The 24,100-nt window shown below is 67.4% G+C and overlaps 1 protein-coding gene across 1 annotated transcript; it reads right to left on the bottom strand.

The window, feature by feature from the left end:
• Positions 1-601: 601 nt before the first annotated feature.
• Positions 602-20,094, bottom strand: SEMA7A (semaphorin 7A (JohnMiltonHagen blood group)). The gene is made up of 14 exons (XM_051834561.3): positions 19,860-20,094; positions 8,664-8,815; positions 8,321-8,362; positions 8,043-8,135; positions 7,758-7,842; positions 7,560-7,670; positions 6,961-7,100; positions 5,818-6,002; positions 5,148-5,256; positions 4,863-5,061; positions 2,798-2,925; positions 2,503-2,657; positions 2,338-2,399; positions 602-2,158 (listed from the first exon to the last, which is right to left on the bottom strand). Exons 1-14 carry the CDS (start codon positions 20,029-20,031, stop codon positions 1,797-1,799), a joined length of 1,995 nt encoding a protein of 664 aa, XP_051690521.2. The 5' UTR covers positions 20,032-20,094; the 3' UTR covers positions 602-1,796.
• Positions 20,095-24,100: the final 4,006 nt, after the last annotated feature.

Here is a 24,100-nt window from a genome sequence, read left to right as displayed (position 1 = left end):
TGTGTGTGTGTGTGCGTGTGCGTGTTGGGGGGGGCAGGCATGGACAACTGCAGCCCCCACGGGCCCCACCACAAGCTGGAGTCCAGTGCAGGTGGGGACTGTCCCAAGGGTGCCCCACACACGTCTCCAGCAGTTCCTGCTCGGAAGTGCTCCCAGCCACCCTGGGCAGCGAGAGCTTGCAGGGACCATGGGGGCTCCCCGTGCACCCCGCCTCCATCCCAGAGCACTGCCCTGGTCCCCACCTCCATCCCCACACACAGCTCTCTCCCAGACCCCCACCCGGGGGTGGCCGGTGGGGAGTGAGCACCCAGCCTCAGCGCCTGCACACGACGCGCCCCTCTGTCACCCCACGGGGCCCAGTCTGAATACTGCTCCCTCCCAAAACAGCCCTGAAGGAAGGGGAGGCCCAGCGCTCTTTGGAGCAGACCAGGGAGGCAGAAAAGGCCACAGAAGTCCTGGGGCTCCAGGTCAGGCTGGGTGGGGGGTGTGGGCTCAGACCCCCCCCCGCCCCCGCTCCCACCTCTCACCTCCCAGTGAGAACATCTGCAAAACAGGAGCCCCCACCCCCCACCCCCGCTGGGCAGCAAGCAGCAGGCACCGGTAAATAAATAGCTCGTTTATTAGTAATATGTTACATTATTATTAAAGTGCATTGAGAAGAGATGCAGGGGCCCCGGGCCCAGCCCCAAGCAGCCAGACCCAGCCGGAGAAGGGGCCCAGCTCTCGGGACAAAATCCACGGCCGGGGTTGGGGGCAGGGCCGTCCCCACGGAATTTTTCACAGTTTAGCTTAAGTTATGACGAGTCCTGAGCTGAAGGTGGGAGGCTAGGAGCATGGAAGCACAGCCCCCAGGGAAGGGGGCCGAGGGGCAGGGAGGAGGCGCCCCCTGCCTCCCCGACCCCCAACGCCAAGGGGCTGAGTCCTGGAACCTCCCCCTGAGGACTTGGCTCCGTTCCGCAACACCAACGGTGCACCCAGGGCTTCCTTCTCGCCTGTCTCCCGCACCCGACCCTGCCCACAACCACCCCCTCCCCTGGAGGGGGGGGGCCTGGACAACGTCCCCTGGGACTGAGCTCCCAGGCCAGGGCCAGCTCCTGCCACCCTTCCCGAACTTACCCCGGTCTCCGGACCCTCATCCCACCCCACCCCCGCCCCCCTGGGAGCCTCGGACAGGGACCACCCTCTCCCCCAGTCCCCTCCCCGCCACCCCCCACCCCGCCCCCAGCAAGGGCTTTTGGTATTTTCATACGGATGCAGTCGGAAGTAGCTATACATGAAATAAGTCTAACATAAAAATAGAGCTTTTTCCGTCCTTCTGCCCGGAAAGCAAACATCCTCCATAAACATGCAAGGCGGCCGTCCGGCGGGACCCAGGGCCGCGCGAGGGGGCCTGGTCTGCAGGATGCCGGCCGCCCAGGGGAAGCAGGCAGTGGAGAAAGGGGGGCCACAAGGCCCCGGACGGACCTCAGCCCCGAGGCCCAGCTGCCCTCTCCTGACCCCTGCGGGTGGGCATCGCTGCCCTGAGTCAAGTCCAAGCAGGAGCTTTTGGAAAGTCTAAGTCCTGGGACATCCCCGGTGCTGCGGCCTCTCGGTCTGTCACTGCCCCTCCCGGGGCCCCGCAGCCGCCCGCGGCTGGGCTGGACGTCCCCCGGGGGCTCCTCCGACCCGGGGAGGCAGCAGCAGAGGAGGGGCTCCCGGGCCAGCCGGCTCTGAGGAGGAGACTTTTGGAGAAGCCCTGGGGCGTCGGAAGCCTGGGGCGTGGGCAGCCCCCAGGGAGGGGGGTGGGTTGGGGGTCCCTAGTGGACCAGCAGGCCGAGCGCCAGCGTGGGCAGGACCCCCAGCCAGAGGGAGGCGGCCAGGGCGCAGGCGCTGCCCATCAGGTGCTCGGCCAGGGCGCGGTCCTCGGGCAGCAGCTCCCAGTGCTGGGCTTCGCGCAGGTAGGAGCCCTCCTGGGCCTCGCAGCGGTAGTGGCCGTACTGGCGGGCCGTGAGGTTCTCGATAAACAGGATGCAGCTGGGGCTCTGGTGGCCCGGCTCGCAGCTCTGCTCCACGCTCTCCTCGTGGCGCCACGAATAGGTGGCGTGGCGGGACTCCATGGGGCAACTCAGGTAGTAGCGGGAGTTCCGGGCCAGGGACACCTTCTGCAGTGGGGCCTCATCTGGGGGGGTGGGGAGGGGCCGGGGCTCAGCGGGGAGGGTCTCCCAGTGAACCCGGGGCGTGGGGGGGGCAGCCCCCTGCTCTTCTGTTCTCCCGGGTCTCCCTGCTCCCACCCCTCCGGGGGCCTCAGCACGAGGCCACGTCCCCTCCCACCAGGGCACCTGGGGCTCATCGCCGTACCTGGCTTGGGGTTGGGACACTCCTTGTGCGGCTCAGCGGGGTTGATGGACTGCAGCACTGCCCTAGGGCGGGAAGGGGGAGACCGGCTCAGCGACAGGGGGCTCAGCCCTGCGGCCCACCAACCCCTCCTCCGCTCCCCGTCCCCTTCTCCCAGGGACGACCTACCGCTGGGAGCTGTAGATGGAGACGCAGCGGCCCTGGTCCCAGCCGCAGTAGGGGTCTCGGGACATGAGGCAGCCGTGGCAGCCCCCGCCGTAGGCCTCACACAGGTCCAGCGGCACCTGGCTCACCTCCCACTGGGACGTCACGTACAGCTTCCGCTGCAAGAGGTGGGCAGGGGCCAGGTCAGGCCAGGGCCGCTGAGTCCTAAGCCCCCAGGTGCTGGGGGGTCTGCCAGAGGCTGGACACACAGATCGCACGTGCAGGAGCCCCAGGACGGGGCTGGGCAGGGCAGGCTCACCCGGTCAGGGTCCAGCGACAGGGTCTGGATGGCGGCCACTCGGCGGAAGGGCTGGATCTCCATGATGTTGAAGACGAGGCTGTGGGCCCCCTCCCCCGACTCCACCACCTTGTGGATGGTGCCCTTGTCTGTGGACGGGGCAGAGAGTCAGCTCAGGCTCAGACGACCCCAGGTGAGGGGTGAGAGGGGAGTGGCCTGGTGGGGCGGGGCGATGGGAAGCCCAAGGACAGCCAGGTCACGGTGGCCATCTCCAGGTTGCCCAGGGCTCCTCCACTCCCAGGCACCGCGTGCAGCCTGTGGGAGTATCACCCCATCACCTGGGGAGGTGGGCGCTCCCTCCCGTCTGCAGAGCGCGGCGGCGGCTCGGGAGGGCACAGCGCACCTGCTCCTGGCCACAGGGGAGCAGGGGGCAGAGACCAAGGTGCGTCCAGGTCCAGCGGAGCCCGGCCCCTCTGCTCCTCCGCAGCTGCCCCGCCCCCACCCCAGCCCCGCATTTCTCTAAACAGGTCTTTAACTCGGGAATAATTTCAGATTTCTAGAAAACTTGCAGAGACAGCACAGAGAGTTTCTGTCTGCCCCTCCCCCGCTTCCCCGGGGGTGACCGTCTTACATAAACGGGTGCGCTAGTCGCTGTGGAGCCATCATTGGCCCCGGCCCTCCCGCCCCCCCCCCCAGCCCCGGCTGTCACTGCTCATCAAGCCGCGACCTCAAGGCCCTTCATTCGTTCCCTCAAATGCCCTCCACTTGTTCCCAGCCTCAGCACACTTCTATTCTGACACGATCTCAGATCTGAGAAGGACCCCAAGGTCACACAGGCTGGCGGGCTGCCTGGCCCCTCTCCCCGTCCACACCCGTCAGGGACTCACGGGTTCCCAACCCGCTCACGGCTGCCCCAGCTTCTGGAATATCTCCTGCTCCTCCCAACTCCCCTGGCCAGCACCTGCCTCCCAAAAGCAGGAGAGCCCCCGGCCAGCCCTGCCTTCACGCACACCCCGGCCGCCCTGCAGCCTCCTTCCAAAACGACCCCCCCCCCCCGAAAACTCAAAGAGACCAGACATCGCTTCTCCCGGGTACCAGAGCTTCCCGTGCCCAGCGGCGGCTCAGGAAGTCCTGTTTGCTCTCTGCCCCAGCAGTGCCACCTGCGACTCCCCAGCGGCCCTGGGGACAACCGAGCACCTGCCCTCAGCTCTCAGTGTGCCTGCCTCACGGGTGTGCGGGCAGGAAGTGTGTGCACAGGCCCCAGCGCAGCTGTGCGGGACCTCCCTGCCCCCAGTCCCCACAGCCCTGCCACCCTCCTGTCGCCCATGACAGCTCGGGCACGGTCAGAGCAAGGGCAGGGCCCATGGGGGCGGCCAGGAGGGTGGAGGGGTAAAGAGACCCCAGCCCTGCCCCCTCTTCCAGTGCTGCAGGAGTCAGACCACGGCCCTGGGGTTCCAGCCTCAGCCCCAAGCAGGAAGCCGTGTGTGTGCGAGTGTGTGTGAGTGTGTGTGTGTGTGTGTGTGTACAAGATCTGCACAGCCCGAGGTGCTGGGCCCTTCCAGCCTCGAGGGCAGCCTGCTGCCCCGGCCACACTGGTCTCTGAGCCCACGCCCGGGGTCCCCTCTGGCTACCACGCGGGACTGGAAGCTGCCACAAACCCAGCTGAGGCTGGCGGCTCCATGTCCCAGCTGTCCAGCCCCCCCGGCCTCCCCAGAGAGGCCCTGGACGGGGACGAGGACAGGCTCGTCCAGGCTTCGCACCTCACTCACGTGTGAGTGCCCACCAGCCCTCCACACGCACAACCCCCAAGGCTGGCGGCCTCGTTCTGCCTGGGTCCAGGTCCCCCTCCCCTCACCTCTCCACCTCTCTCCCCTCCACCTTCTTCCCTGCCCAAGACATACCGGCTGGGCTCAGGCTCGGCTCAGGCTGGACGCATTTCTGCAAATCCTGGCGCATGCCTTTCTCCCCCCACCATCGGATGCCCCACCTCCTCCAGGAAGCCCTCCCTGCCTGACTCCTGCACAGCCACACACACACTAACCAACTCTTCCATCTGTGTGAGCCTCTCACGGCGGGCGGGGCTCACCTGTGGTCAGGTACAGCACGTGGAAGGTCTCCCCGTGGCTGGCCTGCATGCGGTGCACGACCACCTTCTGGTAGTGGTACTTGGAGTGGAAGAGCGGCGTCTTCAGAGGCCCTATGGGCTCCACCCTCTGCGCCACCTCGGGGTGACTGTCAGCCACCTGGAAGGTCTCCGTGGGGATCGGCTGCTGGTTCGGGAGGCACTGGGCACGCAGAGCGGCCGGGGTCAGTGGGGCGGCCGGGAGTGACGCCGAGGGGCGGGGCTGGGCGGGGCCGGGCGGGGGCTCACCTTGCCTGGCCGAGGGCTGGGGAGGTTCCCGTGGTAGCCCTTGAGCGATGAGGTGCGGAAGACCCTGTCGATGTCACCGAGGGAGTACACGCAGACGGCCGAGTAGTTCCTGCAGGGACACAGGGCGCCTCAGTGGGGGCCCAGGACCCCCCACCCACCCAGGCCGGCCCCTCAGGGCCATGAGGCACCGCGGCGGGCAGGGAGGAAGGAAGGGAGGGGGAGGGAGGACGGACAGGGAGGACGGTCACCTGCAACCACAGGGCGAGCTCAGAAGCCGTCCACGTCACCCAACCCGAGGCAGGGGCTCCCAGCACAGACCCGGCCCTCCCACCCTCTCTGGGGGCCGCCTGGAAGCCGCAGAGCAGGGTCTCGGCTACCCAGCCCTGCCTGCACACCCCATTTCTCTCTCCCACACCCGGCACTTTCGCCTGCCTTGTTTGCAATCAATGAGAGTGATTAAGAAGTGTGAATTATCAGGCGCCGGCAGGCGGGTGTGACAGCAGCCGGCACCCAGGGCCCAGCACCCATCTGAGCACGCACAGGCAGCGGGACACACAGGTGCAGGCCACGCACATGCTCCCACACGTGACGGCACACACCACTCCACGTCCCGCCCTCGCAACACCTTGACCCTGGAGCCCACAGTTTCTGCTCGTTCAAGGTCACTCACCAGGGGTTGGAGAAAACCCCGTAGACCCTGGTGTCCCTCCACTGGCCGCTGGGGTCGGGCAGCAGGAAGACGTCCTGCAGCCGGTTGAAGTTCTTGTTGGTGGCGGCGTCGCTGCACACCAGCATGGCCTTCAGGAAGGTGTTCCACTTGGAGACGGACAGCGAGCTCTCGCCGCCCTGGTCGCCCTGCCGCGCCGGGGGACAGGAGGCCCTCAGTCCCTGCCCGCCACGCCAGCACCACACGACCTGGGAGGAGGGCTGGCTAGGGGGCGGGGTGAAGCCGAGGTGCCCCAGGACCTCAGCCAGGGTGCAGACCGGCTGGCCCAGGGCACAGAGCCGAGGGCGCCGCGTTCCCACACAGCAGACGGGCTCAGGCTCACGTCTGTCCACTCACACACTCCCAGTGCACGTCACACACTGCTCTCACACGTGCACACACGCTTCATACTGTAAACACTGTCACACACATACCCATACTTCGTACATGTAAACACAGGTGCACACGTGTGCACGCATGCACACGCTCCACCACTGTCCCATGCACACTCACATACACACACTGCTCACACTCCAGTCACACACATACACATGCACACACACTCTAGTCACATGCATGTTCACAATGCAGTCATACTCACACTCTAGTCACACACATGTTCACACATGCACAGTCACACACTCTAGTCACACACATGTTCACACATGCACAGTCACACTCACACTCTAGTCACACGCATGTTCACACATGCACAGTCACACTCACACTCTAGTCACACACATGTTCACACATGCACAGTCACACACTCTAGTCACACACATGTTCACACATGCACAGTCACACTCACACTCTAGTCACACGCATGTTCACACATGCACAGTCACACTCACACTCTAGTCACACACATGTTCACACATGCAGTCACACACTCTAGTCACACGCATGCTCACATGCACAGTCACACTCACACTCTATACTCTAGTCACACACATGTTCACACATGCACAGTCACACTCTAGTCACACGCATGTTCACACATGTACACAAGTCACACATGTTCACACATGCACACTCACACACACGTTCACACATGTTCACACATGCACCCTCACACACGCACTCGCGCTCCACGCCCCGCCCGCTCACCCTGCACAGCTGGGCCACGCGGGACACGTTGAGCGGGGCCTCGGGGTTCTTGTCGGGGTTGTCCTCCCGGAAGAAGTAGTAGATCTTGTCGTCGTAGGCCTGGTCCTGGTGCACGACGGTGGCTTTGATGAACTGCGGGTCTGCCAGGGACGCAGGCGGGCGGGCGTGAGGCTGGGGGCCCTGCCCACGCCCACTCGGGCCGGCACAGGCCCAGGGTGTGAAACAAACCCCAAGCACCAGGCCTAACACCCCAAGGGGCACTCACTCTGCACCCCCACCCCTGCCGCGCCCTCCCTCTGCACCACTGACGCCAGCGCCCCAGGAGCAATGACTTCATGCCTGGAGACCGGAAGGCCCCTGGGGCCCCCGTGTCACTTCTGCCTAATTGGCAGAGCCATAATGAGGAGGAAGAGGAGGGCTGCCCCAACATGACCTCACCTGGGGGGATACTCTGGCTCTCGGGGACCCCGTGCCAGGTCTGGGGCTCCCTGGGACCCAGGGAGCTGGGTCCGGCACCGGCGTGCAGGCTGCCCCCGGAGGCCCCAGGGGCACACCAGGACCCCGGCTGCTGCCCCCGGTGGGTGTCCACCCTCACTCACTCTGCATGACGGTGTCGCTGGTGTACAGCTCGCTCTCCCCCCGGATGCGGCGGAACCGCGGGATCTTCCCGTTGTATTCCTGCTTCCGGATTGTGGAGTACACCTCGTCCCCTGGGGGCGGGCGGGGGGCGCGGGTGAGGCAAGGGGCGCCGCACCGCTCCCGGCCTCCCTCCCAGGGCCCGCGGGGGGCCCACCCACCTTCAAACAGAACCAGGGAGTTCTCATCGGGACTGAAGGGGGCGTAGCCTCTCATCTCGCCCAGCGGCACCACTGAACTGTTCACCTGCGGAGAGCGGGGGCGGGGGTCAGGGGGCCGGGCGACCCCACCCCTGCCGCTCACATCAGCGCCAGTGTCCCGCCAGGGGCCCCATCCCCTGGGGAATTCTGCAGCCTCGGGGTCCCCACGCGGAGGCTGCAGCGGGGCGGGGCCTGGGTCCGGCCGGGGGCGGGGCCTGGGTCCGGCCGGGGGCGGGGCCTCCTCACCAGGTTCCAGCAGCTGGGGCGCCGGGCGTTGGTGCCGCACACCAACAGCGCCTCTCCTCGCCGCTCCAGCAGCGTGATGTAGTTCTCGCAGTCCTGGGGGGGTGGGGGGGACACAGACGCTGGGAGGGGCGGCCCTGGCAGGCCCAGCCCCCGACAGCTCAGGAGGAGTCCCCAGGGCAGGCAAGGGCTGCCTCTGCCCCCCCACCCCACCAGCCCGCCTGGGGCTTCCAGGGTCTGCTCCCCTTGCCCAGGGGCCTCGCGCCCCCTCCCCCACTCACCCACTTGTCCAGACAGGACGTCCTTGAGGAGCTGATGTTCACCTGGGGGAGGGGAGGGGAGGCATCAGACCACTCAACTAGGGGCAGGACGCCCCCTCGGGACAGGCCCCCGGCTGACACGGGCTGTGCAGCCCGGCTCCTACACCCGCCAGGGCTGGGTGGGCTTCCGGTTATCTCCACACCTGACTGACCTCGCGGGGAGCCTTCCCTGGAGCCACCGTGGGGTAGGGAGGTGGTGGTCTCGTCCAGGAACTTCCTCCCTCTCTCCCCGAGGCCCTGGCCAGGGCCAGGGGGCGACAGGAGAGCCGGGAGGTGGGGAGAGAGGCCCGAGGCCAGGGCTCACCGTGTGCACGGAGGCGTCCTTGCCCTCCCGGAAGTCGAAGCGGTAGACTTTGCCGCGTCCGCCCACCCATACCGAGGAGCTGCCCGGCTCATGGAAGAGCACCGTGTGCGGCTCAGCCTGGCCGAAGTCCACTCTGTCCTGTCCCGTCCGGCCTGGGAAGGAGGCAAGGGGTAGAAGCATTGAGGCGGAGCCCAGAGGAAGATGCAACCAGCCACCGCCTGGCAGCTAGTGCTTGGTGCTCAGGGCCGCAGAGAGCCACGGGCAGAAGTAGGGGCACTGCCGGGTCCAGGCTCAGCCTCCCCCCCATCCAGAAGGGCCTCAGACCAAGTCCAGAGATGCAGGAAGCGGCCATCGCAACCTGCGCCATTCCGCAGCCAGCAGGGCCTCCGAGCACCCACCTGGAGTCCAGGTTCCCAGGATGCACTCTGTTCAGACCCCAGTCCCCCCCCCCCATCCCACCTCCACCCCTGAGTTGGCGCTAGGTCACAGCCGTGAAGGAATCTGAACACCCACTCCCACCCATTTCATGGGTGGGAAGACAGAGGCCGGGGGACACAGCCCCGGGCACACGGAAGCAGGTCAGCGGCAGGCTCCCAGCCCTGCCCAGGATGGGACATGGTGGCTGGGTTCAGCCACAGACACCAGCTCTCCTGGGGCTGAACGGCTCTGCCTCCCCCACAACGCTGGGACAGGGGCCGATGCACAGGGCTTTCATCAGACTGGGACAACTGAGCCCGGAACACAAAGTCGCCGCCACGCCGGGGGGAGCAGATGTGTCATCTCCGGTGCCAATGCTAAGGTCGTCCAGTCGCAAGGCCAAATTACAGGGATGGGGCGGCTGTGGCCGCGATCAGCCCAGCCCGGGGCCTCAGCCCGGAACTCCTCTGACCACGGCGTCCGCAGCCACAGCGAAGCCCGGGGCGGCCAGCCTGGCGGCATCACCCACGCAGGGAGGAGTGGCCGCTCCTCAGGTCAGCCCCAGGTGCCTCCTGCCACGGGGGCTGGACGCTGCACTCAGCGGGGCCGAGGGCAGCCGGACTGCACTGGACGCCCCCACCCCGTGGCAGTCACCCCAAAGGTGGGGCTGTTTCCTCTCCTCTCTGCCACAGCGCGACTCGCTGGGCACAGGAAGAGACTGAGACACAAGCCCGGGACGTGTCCAGCCCAAGGTCACACTGGCAGACAGGACAGATGGACCTGACCAGCCGGCGTCGGTTCTCCGACATCTGGGGAGATGTTTGCACAGTTGGCCACACAGAGGAGCGCTGGGTTCATGGCCCCGAGCTGGCCTGGCTCCCCAGGGTTGCGCTGCAAACAGGGCTGACCACAGGCCGCTCTGGGACGGTCAGCCTTCCCTGGAGCCCGAGGTGACCGCCCCGACTGCCTCAGATGGACAAGGCACTGTGATCTGTGCGGCTGCTGGCCGGGGGCCCTGGCAGGGCTGGCGGGGCTCAGGTGCCGCCCTGCTCCCGCCCCTGCTGCTGGGGTCAGCAGTGCAGCCTGCAGACGGCTGACTCAGCGCCCGCGGCTCCCCTTTCACCCGCACAGCCTGTGCCGCATCCAGCCTGTGCGGCCCCAGCTCCCCTCCCAGTTCCCCCCCCCCGCCCCCCGCGGCCCAGCAGCCAGGAGGCACCGTCTGCATCGGAAATGCTGGGCTGGGGCCTGAGACCCACGGCCCCTGGAAGGCCCTGGAGAGGAGCCCTCTGGCCGCCGGCAGCCGTCATGTCCACCCCCACACCTGCACCAAGACCTCGGTGGGGCTCAAAGGGCCAACACACGACTGCTCCGGCGGAAGCGGGCAGGAGCCAGGGGTTCTTGTTGGGAGGCTGCAGGACTATCAAAGGGAGGAGGCGAGCAGGCTTGCCCAGGGCAGTCGAGTCTGATGGGGGAGACGCAGCTCTGCCCTGGGGAGTCGAGACTGATGGCGGAAGCTCAGTCCTGCCCGGGCCATCGAGTCTGACGAAGCAGACACAGCCTGGCTCTGGAGGGTGAGGTCTGAGGGGGAGACCTGGCCCTACCCGGCCAGCCCACAGCACACACAGCACCTTCCTGCAGACCCCAGAGCCGCTCACAAAACCTGCCAAGGACACGCAGGGAAGGTGAGGGCTGCCGTGCCAGGCCCGGCCCCACAGCCAGGGTAGGGCAGGCAGGAAGTGCAGAAGGGCAGTCGGAGCCCAGGACCCTCACCTCCCTTGACCCCTGCCGCCCCCCCCCCCATGCCTGGTGACGTGCACGGGGTGAGGGGACGGCACCAGCTCGGCCCCAGGACAAGCCCTTGGCCCGGCCTCCATCCGAGCCCCAGCCCGGTTCCCGCTCTGCCGGGGGCCCTCAAAGGGCCCAATTGTGCCGGGAAGTGTCGGGGCCGCAGTGCCCGATGAATGCATGAAAAGACGCTTTGTGCGGGGCAGCAGGAGCGGGGGCTGGGGGCTCAGGGGCAGGAGGGCTGCCTGGAAGTGCAGGCAGCACCGAGCCGTCGTGGACCAACACGGGGCGAGCTGGGCCGGGAGAGGGCAGCCCTCGAGGCTGTGCCCGGGCAGGGGCTGAGCCAGGGCCCTGCCCCAAGCCTAAACACTTGCTTCACGGCCCTGTGAATCGGAGGCACGGGACAGGCAGATGACAGCCAGACCGGCCAAGCAGAGAACTCCTGAGCGAGGCGGGGAAGCTGCAGGCCAAAGACGGCTGGGCAGGTGCGGATGACAAGAGGCCGCGCGTCCCAACCAGAAAAACTGGGACGGCGGGCAGGGGCTCCCAGCACATGGGGGCGGGGGAAGCGCAGCCCAAGGACACTGCGACTCTTGCCCATCAGTGTCCCCTGCCGGCTGAGAGGAAGTGCCCCCTCCTCCCGGCTCCCCCTCCCATCCCGGGCATCTAAAAGGAGCACCGTCTGGCACTGCGCACCCCCCCCCCCGACTCCCGGGCCTGACGCATTAGTGGCTGACTAAGTGGTAGCTAAAAGCTCCCAGAATAACCAGGGGTTCGGGCAGGGGAGGGGGCTAGGGGCACACAGGGAGGACACAGCCCCAGAGGCAGGCCAGGCACAAGACAACCCCCACCCCCGCCTCCACCCGACACCATGTGATTCCCAGCCAGTCCTCGCTCTGCTGGGCCGGGAAACAGCACCCGCAGGCTGCTCCATGCAAAGCTGGACTCCACGGGCCCAGGCCCCACCTCCTCGCCCCGGCCAGTGTGAGGGTCACAGGACCGCAGGACTGCGGGGCAGCCTCGCTCTGACACAGCGCACGCCCCCAGCCCCCTGCCAGGGGAGCCCAGGGGCTCTGGTCCCCACGGGAAGAATCAGACCTGGTTCCTTTGGGAGTTCTACCCCCCAGCCCTGCTCCAGCCACCGAGTGCTGTGGCACGTGTGGACTTCCGCAGGGCGGTGTCCCCACAGCAGGCCTGACCAGCGGCATGCCATTCCTCTCCTGACTCACTGTGGGAGCTGTCACCCTCTGGTCCCCTCTGTGCCCATACCTGGGACGACTCTGAGACACGGGAGGGCAGCCTGAGAGGTGGCACGCGGGGTAGGGGGGGTTGTTGTCAACAGAAGAGGAACAACAGGGGCGGGGCCCCCTGCTCGGGCCTGACCCACTGACCTCGAGCGCAGAGAGGCTGGGAACGGCTGGAATGAGGGTGGCCCAGCCTAAAATGCTTCCGACAGGCAGCCCGGAGGGCCCCGGGCCAAGGTCCGCGTGGGGGCCCAGCCACATCCGGCAGGAGCCTTGGGCTCAGCCGTTCCCACCCTGCACCACCAGGCCCCCTCGCACCTCCCTAACTATGCATGCGCCCACACGGGGTCCAGGAGTTCACGGCACCCATGGGACTTGGAGTCAGAGGACAGGCGGGCTGACAGGCTCACAAGCCACAGAGGCTGTGCCACTGGCCCAAGGGTGGACAGCAAGGGGGGCTCAGGGCTTCTGACCCCACAGCTCAGCCCCATCTCTCCGGGGGACCCCATCCTGGGCTGCCCTCAGAGTCCCTGCTTGGAAAAGGCTGCTTCGCCCCTACCCCGCTGCGTCACCCCTCCTCTGCGCGTCTCGCTCTCCCAGCTGCCGAGTCACTAAGCTGACACCTGGCGGGGATCACCCACCCACCCGCCCTCCAGGTGGGGCCCGGGTCTCCCAAGGCCTTCAGCATCCAAATTCTGAGCCCGAAGGAGTGAGTCACAGTAGAACGGCAGCAGGTGCCTGGCACGGCGGGGCGGGCGCGGCACAGGGGCAGGTGCCTCCCCCAGGGCTCCGTCTCTCCCGCTCTCCAGGGTGGCACCAGCCCGTGCAGAAGGTAGCACACGGCTGCTGCTGGGGGCCCCCTGGCAGCCACCACACAGGGTCAAATTCCAGACGGCCGCTGGGGCAGATGGCGGGGCCGTGGGGCTCACGGAGGAGTGAGCGCTCCATTTCTATAGGAACGGCCAGCCAAGCTGGGAGCACCGTCCCGCCCACCAGGGTCAGCGGCCCCGGCTCCCAGACGCCCGGTGCAGCGGCTGCTGCTGTGCCGTTCACCGGGGCTGAGCCTGCCTGGCCTCAGTTCCCTCCCCTGCGGACGAGGGGGGCGTGGGGCTGACACTCGTTAAGGCCCAGCACCACAATGCTTAGGACAGACCACACGATAGTCAGAGTCAAGTTCTCAGCTCATCTCAGGGACGAGTGAGGCCCGGCCTTTTGGGAGCGGAGACGGCAGAAGCAGCGGCCTCCCCGACTCCACACCTAAGGGTGTAAGGCCGATGCCCCGGCTGTGCACACAGGACAACGGCACATCCGAGCCACCAAGGGCCAGTGTCCTGTGCTCTGTCCCATTGTGCGCCAAGCCGGGGCAATGTCGTGGGCAGAAGGGGCAGTGTGGGGAGCCAGCGTTGGGTGGGTGGGCCGGGGTGGGGGAGAGTGAGCAGGACGTGGGGGCTCCGGGAGGGAAAGCTGGACCCCACCCAGCTTCCAGTGGCTCTTCAGCCCAGGGGGTTCCCAAAGTCCCAGTCAGACCAAGGCCAGCAGTTGGCAAAATTGAGACCTGCCCCTGGCCCCGGAGCCAGGGCAGGGGTGGGGGAGGGAGAGGGCAGAGAACGGCCACACAGCCCAGGCGGAGGGGACAATGCTGCTGGGAGACAGAAGGTGGCCCGGACCAGCAGGCGAACAGAGCCAGGGCGGCCGGCCAGGGGCGCGGCCGGCCAGGGAGATGGGCTGCCAGGGCCGAGTTCCATCAGAAAGCAGAGATGCCGGGACGAAGACGAGGCGGCCCCACCGCCAGCCTCCCTCCCACAGCACTTCCTACGTGGCCCCATGGACTCGGCCCTGAACTCTCATGAGCGCGCAGGGGGCGGGGGTCTCTTCCCACTCCCATTTTCCAGATGGGAAGAGGGAGGCAGAGATCACGCAGCTGGGAAGAGACGGGAGCGGGGCTGGCCCTCGGCAGCCTGCAGCCTGCGTCCCTGCTCCACGCCAAGGCCCCTGGCAGCTTCTGTCAGCCCTCCCCACACAGACTCGGAGAGGCTGCTTGGCCAGCGAAGTCCTGACCTCCACGCCCAACACCCTAAAGCCCAGGGCGGACAGGAATGAGGGGGCACAGCTCACAGCCCCACCCAGCATAACTGGGAAGATAAGTCTCCCGGGATATCTCTTCTGCAATTAGGAAAACACGGTGCAGTCCGGGCTGACCACTGTGAAGGGCGGGTGTGCCCGCCAGCCAGCCCTTGCTTGCTCCCGCGCAGCTGGGCTCCCACCCACCCAGCCCTGGGCAAAACACTCGCTCTGCTCCCTGGCTCCCTGGCTCCCAGGTGCCCACCCAGCCTTGAGGACCCAGCCTGAGCTGCTGGCCCCAGGGAGGACCTCAGTCTGCTGTGTCCTGCCTGGCCTTGGGCATCTGCAGGTGGGGAAAGAGCCGGGCACTCCTGGCTCCACCATCACTCGAGCCCGCAGGTCAGAGAAGTGGCCTGGGCCACGGTGGGGGACAGTGTTCCCCACAGTGGCCTCCCTTCCACGGCCAGCCAGGCCCCAAGACAGACAGACGGCAGGCTGGAGGGCTCTCAGAGCCGCCTGGCCCTGCCCCAGGAAGGCATCACCGGCTGCCCCATCCCAGACCTCAGCTACCCCTGCAGCTCCCGCCTAACCTCCCTAGGGGTCGTCTGCGTGTCACAGGCAGGGGCCCGCCCTCCGAGCACCTGGGGCTGGGGCTGGGGCTGGCTGCCCTCCACCATGAGGGGTCCCTGGGCACTGGCACAGGGCCCAAGGCCCTGTTGGGAGCAGGGGTGCAGGAGGCACAGCAGGATGAGTCTAATCCTGAGCTGCCGTGACGGTTAAACCCAGATTAGCCCCAGCCGTGACACGGATCAACCTGCCCCGGGGACCCGAGGCGCAGCAGCCCAAGCAGGGACCAGCAGCAGGGGCGGGGGCTGAAGAGAGGACGGCCAGGGCTGGTGGGGCTCCTGGCAGCAGGAAGGGTCCAGGCTCCAGCAAGCTGGCCAAGGACGGACAGCCCAGGACGACAACCAGGAAGAGGCCGAGGGCTAGGGCCCCAGCAGGCTCGGGGCACTAGACTCAGCCCTGTTCCCGGCTCTGTCTGTCTGGCCAGGGGACCCAGGCCAGTCCCTGTCACCTCCCCGGCTCAGCGTCCCGTCTGTGCGGTGTGTGGTTGGCTCAGCTGACACTTCTGCTCTGACGTCCGTCCTAAGTGTGGCACCGTCAGCCTGTGTGGGCTGGGGTCACCGCAGACGGTGGCTCGGAGGAACTGAGACGCAGGGGGGTGCGTGGGCACGCAGGGAGTGACAGCCAGTCGGCCAGGCCAGCGGCACCATGTGCCCGAGGCAGGGGAAAGGAGTTGGGGGTGGGGGGTGGGGAGGGAGGTGGCAGGGCAGGGGCGGCCATCCAAGGCCCCTGGCACAGCCTTGCACAGGGAGGAGCCGCCCTGTGCCGCACAGGTGGGGAGGGGAGAGCCCTCAAGGCCTAGGTTGGCTAGGGAAGGGGGGAGGCCCTGCTACCTGCGGGGGCCACTGTCCACGCCCCCTGCCCGGCCCCCAGTTTTCTCTCTGGCCCGCGCGACAGCTGGCCGCACACCTGGTGGCCCCTGGCGAGGCCAGGAAGCCCTGGCTCTTCTGAAGGCAGCGGGTCAGCGGCCTCTTCCCCGCCACCCTGGCCTGGAGGAGGCAGCCAGGCCCGGCCGAGAAAAAGGAAGCCGGGAGAAGAGGAAACTCGCCAGGCTCGGGGCCGCCAGCAAAAGCCAGGTCAGTCTCTTGTGACACGCCAGCCACACCGCACGGGGCAGACCGGGGGCGTGGGCTGGGGCTGGGAGGCAGGACGTCCCCGCGGCCCACCCCACGGCCACCCGGCCTGGCCCTCTTCAGAGAGGGGAGCCCAGCGCCCCTGCCTCCTCCAGGTGGCCAGGCCCCGCCCTCTGCTCACAGAGTGAGCGCCCCTCCTCCCTGCAAAAGAGATCAAGGTTGCTGGAAGGGGAAGCAGGCCGGGGAAGGGCAGTGCCCACGCCTTGCGGCCTGGCTGGTGGTGAGCAGCTCTTCCCCTCTGCGGAGGAAGCCTGGGGCGACAGAGCTGGGGGTCGCCTCGCCCCCACGGGAATCACTGCGGAGAGAGCCGGGCACCCCTCGCCCCGGCATCAGAGGCCTCCCCTGCCTGCCTCGGTCCCCCGAGAGGCACCCCCGGGACAAGAGGTGGCCCGACTCAGATGTCCCCTTCTGCAAGGAACCCCCCCGGGGCCCCAGGCCGAGGCTGGCTGACCTGACACCTCCCTTGTGAGGCCTGCACCTGGCTGTCTCTCCTCTGTGGTCCCAGCTACCAGGAGGGATGCTCCCTCCTGTCCGCTCCCACAGCCCAGCGGACTCCTCTCCTGCTGTCAGCTTGCCGCTTCCTCCAGGAAGCCCTCTGAGCCAGCAGACTGGATCAGTCACCTCCCCCAGCCCCACAGCCACCTGCTACGGTAGCGGCAGATTTGTCTGCCCATCTCCCCACCTACACCTAAGAATCTCCTCCAAGGACATCGACCCTGACGTAGGCCCCAGCCAAGTCCGTGGAGTGAATACGTCCACCCTGGAGACCGCTCCCCTGGACTGATCTCAACACTCGGCCCAGGAGAGAAAAGCAACAGGAAACTCAAGGCACCGCCCCTCCCCTCCTCCCAGGTTCTACCTTCCCGAAGTCGGCAGGGGTTCAAGCAGCCTCTGCCCGCTCTTCCCACCCCAGAGTGGCAGCAACGCCAGGGCAGTGGGGCTCACAGAAGAATGGGCCCCTCCTTCGACCCTCTTTGGACATTTGGGGAAACTGAGGCTCAGAGCTAGGTGAGGACTTGGCCAGAGCCACACAGCAAATTAGCCCCGAGCTGGGACTCTTCCCGAAACACCAGGGCAGCGTCCACCCCACTGCCACCTGCTCCCTGGTATCTCCACGGTGCCGGACTGAGCCTTCCCAGAGCGCGGGAGGAAGCTCCTGGTGACATCACTCCCAACCTAGGAAACCCCCTCCTCCCGGGAACTAACCTCCCCCCAAGATGTGCAGGGGGAGTTCACGTGCAGGCGATGACTACATCTAAGGTCCCAGGTGGGCAAGGATTTCCACTGGAACTGCCGCCGCGCGGGGAGCCCCAGCTGTGACCTCACCCCCCAGAGGCGGTGACAGCAGCCCCTGCCCCAGCGAGCAGGGCCCTATAATGGCTCCCCAGTGGCCACCAAGTCAACAATAACATCCTGTCTTTCACTGGGCCAGAGAGCAGTCCACCAGCCAGACAGGTGGAAGCTGCAGACTGGGCTCTGCCCTATCTGTGCACAGGCGGGCTCACCTCTGACCTCGGGGGTCATGACCTCCCTGGGCCTCATGGGCTCCTCCAACCGAGCACGGAACACAGAGAGTTTCCAGTTGCCGTGGGCAATGCCAACCCCCGTGCTCCCCCGCACCCCACTCCTCGGGCTGCTGCCCAGACAGTCCTGCTAGGACCACACCTTCACATCTGTGGCTTGTCCAGGCCCTCAGGGGACAACCCCAGAGCCCTTCCCGCCCTGGTGAGCCCTGAGGGTCCCGGGCAGGTGCAGAGCTCAAGGACACCCTCCCCACCCTCGCCCAGGCCCGAGCTTTGCCAGAGACAGCCACTTCCCTGCAAGTGCAGGCTCTGGTCTCTCCCTGGGGCTTCAGTGCCCCCCCCCCAGGCCCCACACCCATCCAGGCTCCTGGCGGCTACCACGCCCCGGCCACCCGCCTGTGGACAGGGCTCCAGGCTTACAGCAGGCCCCCGGGGGCGGACCCCTCTCAGCCCACTCCAGGGTTGTCCCTACTCGAGCCCGACTGCCATGTGTTAACCCCACAGGAGACAGGAGGCAGCTGTCAGCCGGGCGCACCGGTCACCAGCTGGTGGCCCTGGGGGGCAGGTGAATGGCAGGGCCTGTCTGGCCAGTGGGGTACCTGGCACTGGTGCAGGAGACCAGAGACTGTCCTTGGACAAGACTGGTGAGAGGCTGGTGGGCCCCAGCTAGCAGGGGTCAGCAGAGGGCAGGCCCGTGTGCTCCCAGCAGTGAAGGGTGGGGCAGGGGGTGGGGTACCGTGCTAGGCTGGACACTCAGCAAAGTGGGTAAGAGGCCTGAGAGCAGCTTCAAAAAGCCTCGGGGTGGGACTGCTGATGTGCACTAAGTGCTAAGAAGTGAGTGTGCATTAAGTGTGTGGGGGAAGGAAGGGGGGCTCAGATCAGCAAGGGGAGCTTCCAGAGAGAGCCCTCAGTGGCACTGGTTCCCTACAGAGTGTCCACGGCTGCAGTGTCCAAGTCGGCCAAGGGGATGCACACGAGGTGCAGGGTGCCGAAGAAGCCCGGGCAGGAGCTGGGGGCAGCTGAGGGCGTGCAGGTGGCCAGAGCTCCCACTGCCCAGCCCCACTCCCACCGGGACCACCTCTGGCTGCTGGCAGAGCTGCAGACCAGACACTTCACTTGCAGTGGGAGAACCGCCAGCCACTTCTCTCCTCCCCCCACCCCCCAGGCCCGGGACTGGTGCAGTGCCAGGTCGGCGCAGCCCCTGCCGGCCCGGTGCGCTCCCGGGCTGCTCAGTGACCTTGGGCGAGTCCCGCTCCCTCCACCGCGCTGCTGCCGCTGCGGCAGTCGGGCCCCTGGTTTTGTGTGTGGGTTTTTCCCTCTGCTAAGAATACCTGCCCCAGATAACGATCCAACTCCGCAGTGGCTGCAAAGTACCACAGGGCTCCCGGCGGGGGGCACCCGACCTATCCCCCCACGCCGGCTGCGCGAGCGCGCCCCACCTCCACCACAGGGGGGGCCCGCAGAGACGCCAAATTTGGGGGCAGAGCCCGGTGGGCCTGGGGGTGGGGAGGCGTTTGTGTGCAATGCGGGGAAGGCAGTGAGCCTCACACCCCCGCCCAGCAGGCTCGCTGTCCCACTGCACAGGGGTCTAAACTGAGCCCCCCACCCCGGCCAGGCTCCCAAACCCACAGCGGCCGGAGCCTGCGCCCCCGCCCCAGTACCGCAGCTTGGGGGTCCCGGCCGCCGCGCCCCGCCCTGCGGGCACTGCCCCCACGCCGGCGCCCATCGCTGGTGACAACTGCCACGTGCGGGCGCGGGGGGTGCGGCCGGTCCCGGCACTGCGACGACGGCGCCCGGGTGCCCCCAGCCCCCGCCGCGCCCCGCACCCGGCTCGCTGCAGGGCGCCCACCCCCTTGCCCGGCCGGCGCTCCGGGCCGGGGCGGGGGCGGGGGCAAGCGGCGGGGTCTTTGTTCCCGCAGCCGGAGCGCGGCGGCAGCGGCGGCGGCGGCGGCGGCGGCGGCGGCGGCAAGAGGTCCGCGCCCCCCTCGCCCGCCAGCCAGCCCGAGCCCCGCGAGCGGGCAGAGCCCGCAGCCCGGGAGGTGGGCGCAGAGGTCGGGAGCCCGGCCGGGGAGGGGTCCCGCGCGGAGGCCCTCCCTCCCCGCCCCACCCCGCTCCCCCACGCCGGAGGGCCGAGAGCCGCTCGGGGCCGGGGAGAGGGGCCCGCACCCTGCCCCGCGCCGCGGCGCCGCTGGCGGACTTGGAGCGACTTAGCCGGGCCCGGCCCCGCGGCTCGCCGAACGCCCCACGCTCCCTGGCGCGCCGGGCGCACCCCCGCGCCGGGACCCACGCCCCCCGGCGGCCGGCCCCGGGCCGCAGAGCCGCGCGCACGCACTCGCGCCGGTGCCGCACACTCAGCGCCCGCCCGCGCCGCGTCCGTCCCGCGCCCGCCGGCCGCGCGGCGCCGCCTACCTCTCCAGACGGCGGCGATGCGGGGTCCGCTCCTCGGGTGGCCTTGGGCGGAGGCGGCGGCCGCCCAGAGCAGCAGCAGCAGCCGCAGCGGGAGCCCGCCCGGGGCCGGCGGGCTGGCGACGCGGGCTCGCGGAGCGCTGGGGGCGGCCCGTCCGGGCGGAGGAGGCGTCATCCCGCGGCCCCGGAGCGACAGCGGCGAGCAGCCGAGACTGAGCCGGCGCCCGGCCGCAGGCAGAAGCCAGCGCCAGGGGGCGGAGCCTCACGGCTGACCCCACCCCGCCCCTCCCCCGCCCCGCGCCGCCCCCGGCTGCCCGCAGCCCGAGTGAGCCAGAGGCGGGCGGACTGCTTCGCCGCCGCGGGGCCAGGCACCTGCGCCAGGCGGGCTCGGGGGCTCCCCGCTGCCCAGGACGCTGGCCTGGAAGTGGCAGGGCGGCTCCCTCGGGGCGCCCCGGGCCACCTCGCCGCGGCCGGCTCAGGGGTCTGCTGTGGTTCCCGGAGCGTGGGCTCGTACGAGCGAGCTGACACGGGCGCGGGACGCTGTCCCTGGGCGGGGGGTGGCGAGGGGCGCGTGCGGGGCGCTCGCGCCCGCCGCAGCGCTGCCCGCGGAGCACCCGTGTTGGCCTGGCTCCCTCCCCTCCCTCTCCTTTCTCCTCCCTTCCCCAGCCAGCAGCCTTCTGGGCTGCCTCCCCCCAGCCAGCTGGTGCAAGCTCAGAAAATCCAAACTCATTTCCATGTGCGCGGAGGGGGATATAATTAGGAAGGCCCCGTCCCCAAGTGGGAAGAAGGGAGCCTCCCGCGGCCTGCCCCGGACTCTGGCCTGGCCGGCGCCGAGGGTCAGATCTGCGTTAGAGAGCTCTCCAGGGCTCAGGGACCGCGGGGCCAGGCCCAGTCCCTGTCTCTGCACCTGCCTGCCCTTGGTCAAAGGTCCCTTCCACCCCAAGCTAGGGAGAGCCCAGGCTCAGCAGGTGCAGTAAGCAGGTGCCCACTGCAAATGTAGCCGGAGGGGGGCGCTCAGCTTGAAGCGAGGTGGGGGGGAGTAGCAGAAGCCGGTGAGCAAGCGTTCGACCTTCAGGATTCACGGGTCTAGACTGGATTCACACACTGCCGACAACCAGCAAAGTCACAGGGCCGGCTGTCCTAGCCCCAGCCCCAGCTCTGGCCAGGGCATCTAGCTCTGGCTCTCTGCATTCCACTTCCTCCTTCCCCCCCTGAGATTCCCACCCCACGGTGGGGGGGGCACAGCAGGTGCAGGAAGTAATATCAAGATGTCCCCTCCCCCGCCCCCCGCCCCCTCAGTGCTGCACCCCAGCCTGTGGCCCCCAAGGCGGTCAGCATAGCCTGGCCCGGGCCAGCACCGAGATGGTCACTGGGTCTGGCCCGCAGCCTCACCTGCTGCACCGGGGTAGCCCCTCCCACCTGCGCTCTCTGTGCCATAGAGGGCAAACTAAGAAATCACCTTGAAACTCCAAGAAGCCAAATGCATTCAAAGTAACGGCATTGGCCGGAGCACAGCTGCTCACGACACACAGCCCACGGACAGCTATGCCGACCCTGCCTGTAAGAGTTGGATTCTGGAGTATTTCAGATACCCTATTTCTCTCTCTCTCTTTCTTCTTGAAAGAAAAGGAGACAGAAAGACAAATCTTCTACCCCCCAGGTTACTCCCCAAATGCTCACAACAACCAGGGCAGGGTCAGGCCAAAGCCCGGAGCCCAACTCAGCCTGGGTCTCCCGTGGTAGGTGGCAGGGGCCCAAGGACTTGAACCATCACCTGCTGCATTAGCGGGGAGCAGGGTCAGAAGCAGAGTAGCCGGGGCTCGAGCCCATAGTCCAACATGGGAGTGTCCCGAGCAGGGACTTTACCCGCGGGGCCCAAGGCGCCCCCAGCCCTACACTCTGCAGTGTAGGTAGCATGCCAACACGTGCTCGCCGCGTGCTGCGCGGTGCGTGTCTCACAGCCTCGTCCTAGCTGGCTGCACCCTCACCCTCCTCTAAGACACTGCTGCTGTGCACTGAGAGGACCCGCGCCGGGCCCAGGACCACACAGCTGCTTAGAGGTGGGGCTGGGGCTCTCAGCAGGTACCTGCGGGCCCCGCCCTCAGCCTCTCAGGGGTGAGGTGCCCTGGTGCTGCTCCCTCCTGTCTGGGTCCCGGCCAACCTCAGAAGGACCCAGACTGAGCCCAGGGTCCCCAGGTGCTGGGCAGGGCTGCCTCAGTCTCCCAAGCAACAGGGCAGCAGATGGAAACCAGGGTAGACGCCAGAGCACCATGAGTCGGCCAACCTGGGCAGAGAGGGCCGGGGCCAGATGGCAGGCAGGGGATGCGAGAACTGGACCACAGAGGGGAGGCCGCTGGACAGAGGGTCCACAGAGCGGGGCAGGCACCAGCGCCAGCACCGGGCGCCGACTTTCCCATGTGGACAGCCCAGGGAGGTCACATCGGGATGGCGTCGGCGGCTGCACTGCAGGCCAAGGCTCAGTCCCCACACACTGCCAACAAGGAGAAACGGGCCAGCGGAGGCAACAACAGGTGCTGGATGCTGACAGAGCTGGGCGGCGGGGAGGGCACTGGGAGGAAGAATTGACCCTGGAGCCTCTGACCCTGAGGATAAAGCCTCCGAGAGGTCACCTCCTGGGCCCTGCAGGCCGCAGAGGCACAGCCAAATCCAGGGAGGGGCGCCTGAGATCCAGGGACTCTGGGCCGGACGCACGTTCCAACCACAGCCTCTCGCCGTTCGGGGCCAGTGCTGTCCAACCCAGGGCTCCCTGAGCCTCCTCGCCCTCCTCCTCAGTCCCCAATTCATGGCTTCCGAGGAGGGACCAGGCCCCAGAACAACAGACCTGAGCGGGGTGTGAGGACGTGGGGCAGAGGTAATGCACGCAGACGCGCGGCCACGCTCCGCGGTCATGGACACGGTGACCCTAGAATGCCAGCTCCCGGGATCAGAAGCAGCTCCCGGAGGCCGGGCAGTTCCCACAGCCCATGGCTACTGCCTGCCACCGCTGTCCCTGGCCAAGAGAGCAGGCAGGCCAGGGGAAGGCCTGGAGGACACTGCGGGGGCACCTGCCCGGTCCACGGGGCGATCGCCATCAGCGGCAATCCTTGGGGACCGTGGAGAAGCCGCACCTCGAGTCGATGCTGAGATTCTGCAGATGATCCCGAAGCAAGAGACTACATGTAGACAAATGCACGCAGGTGCAGGTCCCCGCCTGGGCCCTCCAGCACCCTACCCTGCGTGCCGCTTCTTGGGGACAGCCGGCGGGAAGTGTAGAGGGAATCTCCTTGGCTGAGCGGGCACCTGGCCACACAGCTTGCCCGGCCCTCCCTGCTCTGCCAGTGCCCACTTCCTGACCCTGAGCCAACTTGGAGCCCATGCCTCCCGGAGGACAGCCTGACCCACGGTGCCAAGGGCTTCTTGAGATTGTACTGGCCTTCCTAGCCCTGATGGTGAGGGCTTCCCAGTGGCACCACGTCCCCCGTCTCTCCTCTCTGTCCTTGTCACTCTGGCTGCATGTTCATTGGATGGCCTATAACCACCCATGAGATCTGAGTCCAGCCAGCCAAGTGCGGTGCCGGATAAGAGTCGTAAAGATTGGGGGGGGGGGGGGGGAGTGGATTTCTCCCATTAAGGCGCTGGTTGGGACGCCTGCATCCCCACTGGCGAGCCTGGGTTCTGTGTGTGCCTCTGGCTCCTGACGCCAGCTTCCCACTCCTGCGGCCCCTCGGAGGCAGTGGTGGACACGCAAGTGATTGGGTTTCTGCCACCCAGCTGGGGGACCTGGCTCCTGGCTTCCGCCCAAATGCCAGGATGTCCCTCTGCCTCTCGAATTAAAACAAGATAGAGGAGAGGAATCCACAGAGGACTATTTCGTGCTGGGCAGGGTTGTCAGAGAAGAGGTAAGGGCGCTCGGCTCACCCCAAAAACAGGATGGGTACCTTCTGGAGACTAAGGTAGCACTGGGCTTGTGGAAGCAGCGCCACCTGGTGGCCACTCTGGACCAGCCGCGTCTCAGCCGAGAGCAGAGGTTTAGGCTCCCAGACCTTCGCAGGATAAACTCCTCCCTGACGCCAACCACGCCCAGATCCACCTCTAAGACTCCATTCCCAGCGCCCACAGCCCGAGCCAGAGCATCTCGTGGAAGTCATGTGGAGCCCATCGAGACTCAAAATCTCTGGGCTGGCCGCGGCAGGGAGGCCGGGGATGAAGTCCAGCTTGGCCGCCTAGTTTCTGTGTTGATGAAG

This window comes from Oryctolagus cuniculus, chromosome 12 (assembly GCF_051225735.1).
Source record: "Oryctolagus cuniculus isolate XC-2025 breed Fujian yellow rabbit chromosome 12, ASM5122573v1, whole genome shotgun sequence".
Lineage (NCBI taxonomy): Eukaryota > Metazoa > Chordata > Mammalia > Lagomorpha > Leporidae > Oryctolagus > Oryctolagus cuniculus.
Note: the sequence above shows the minus strand (reverse complement) of the source record. Positions and strands in the feature narration are given on the sequence as shown.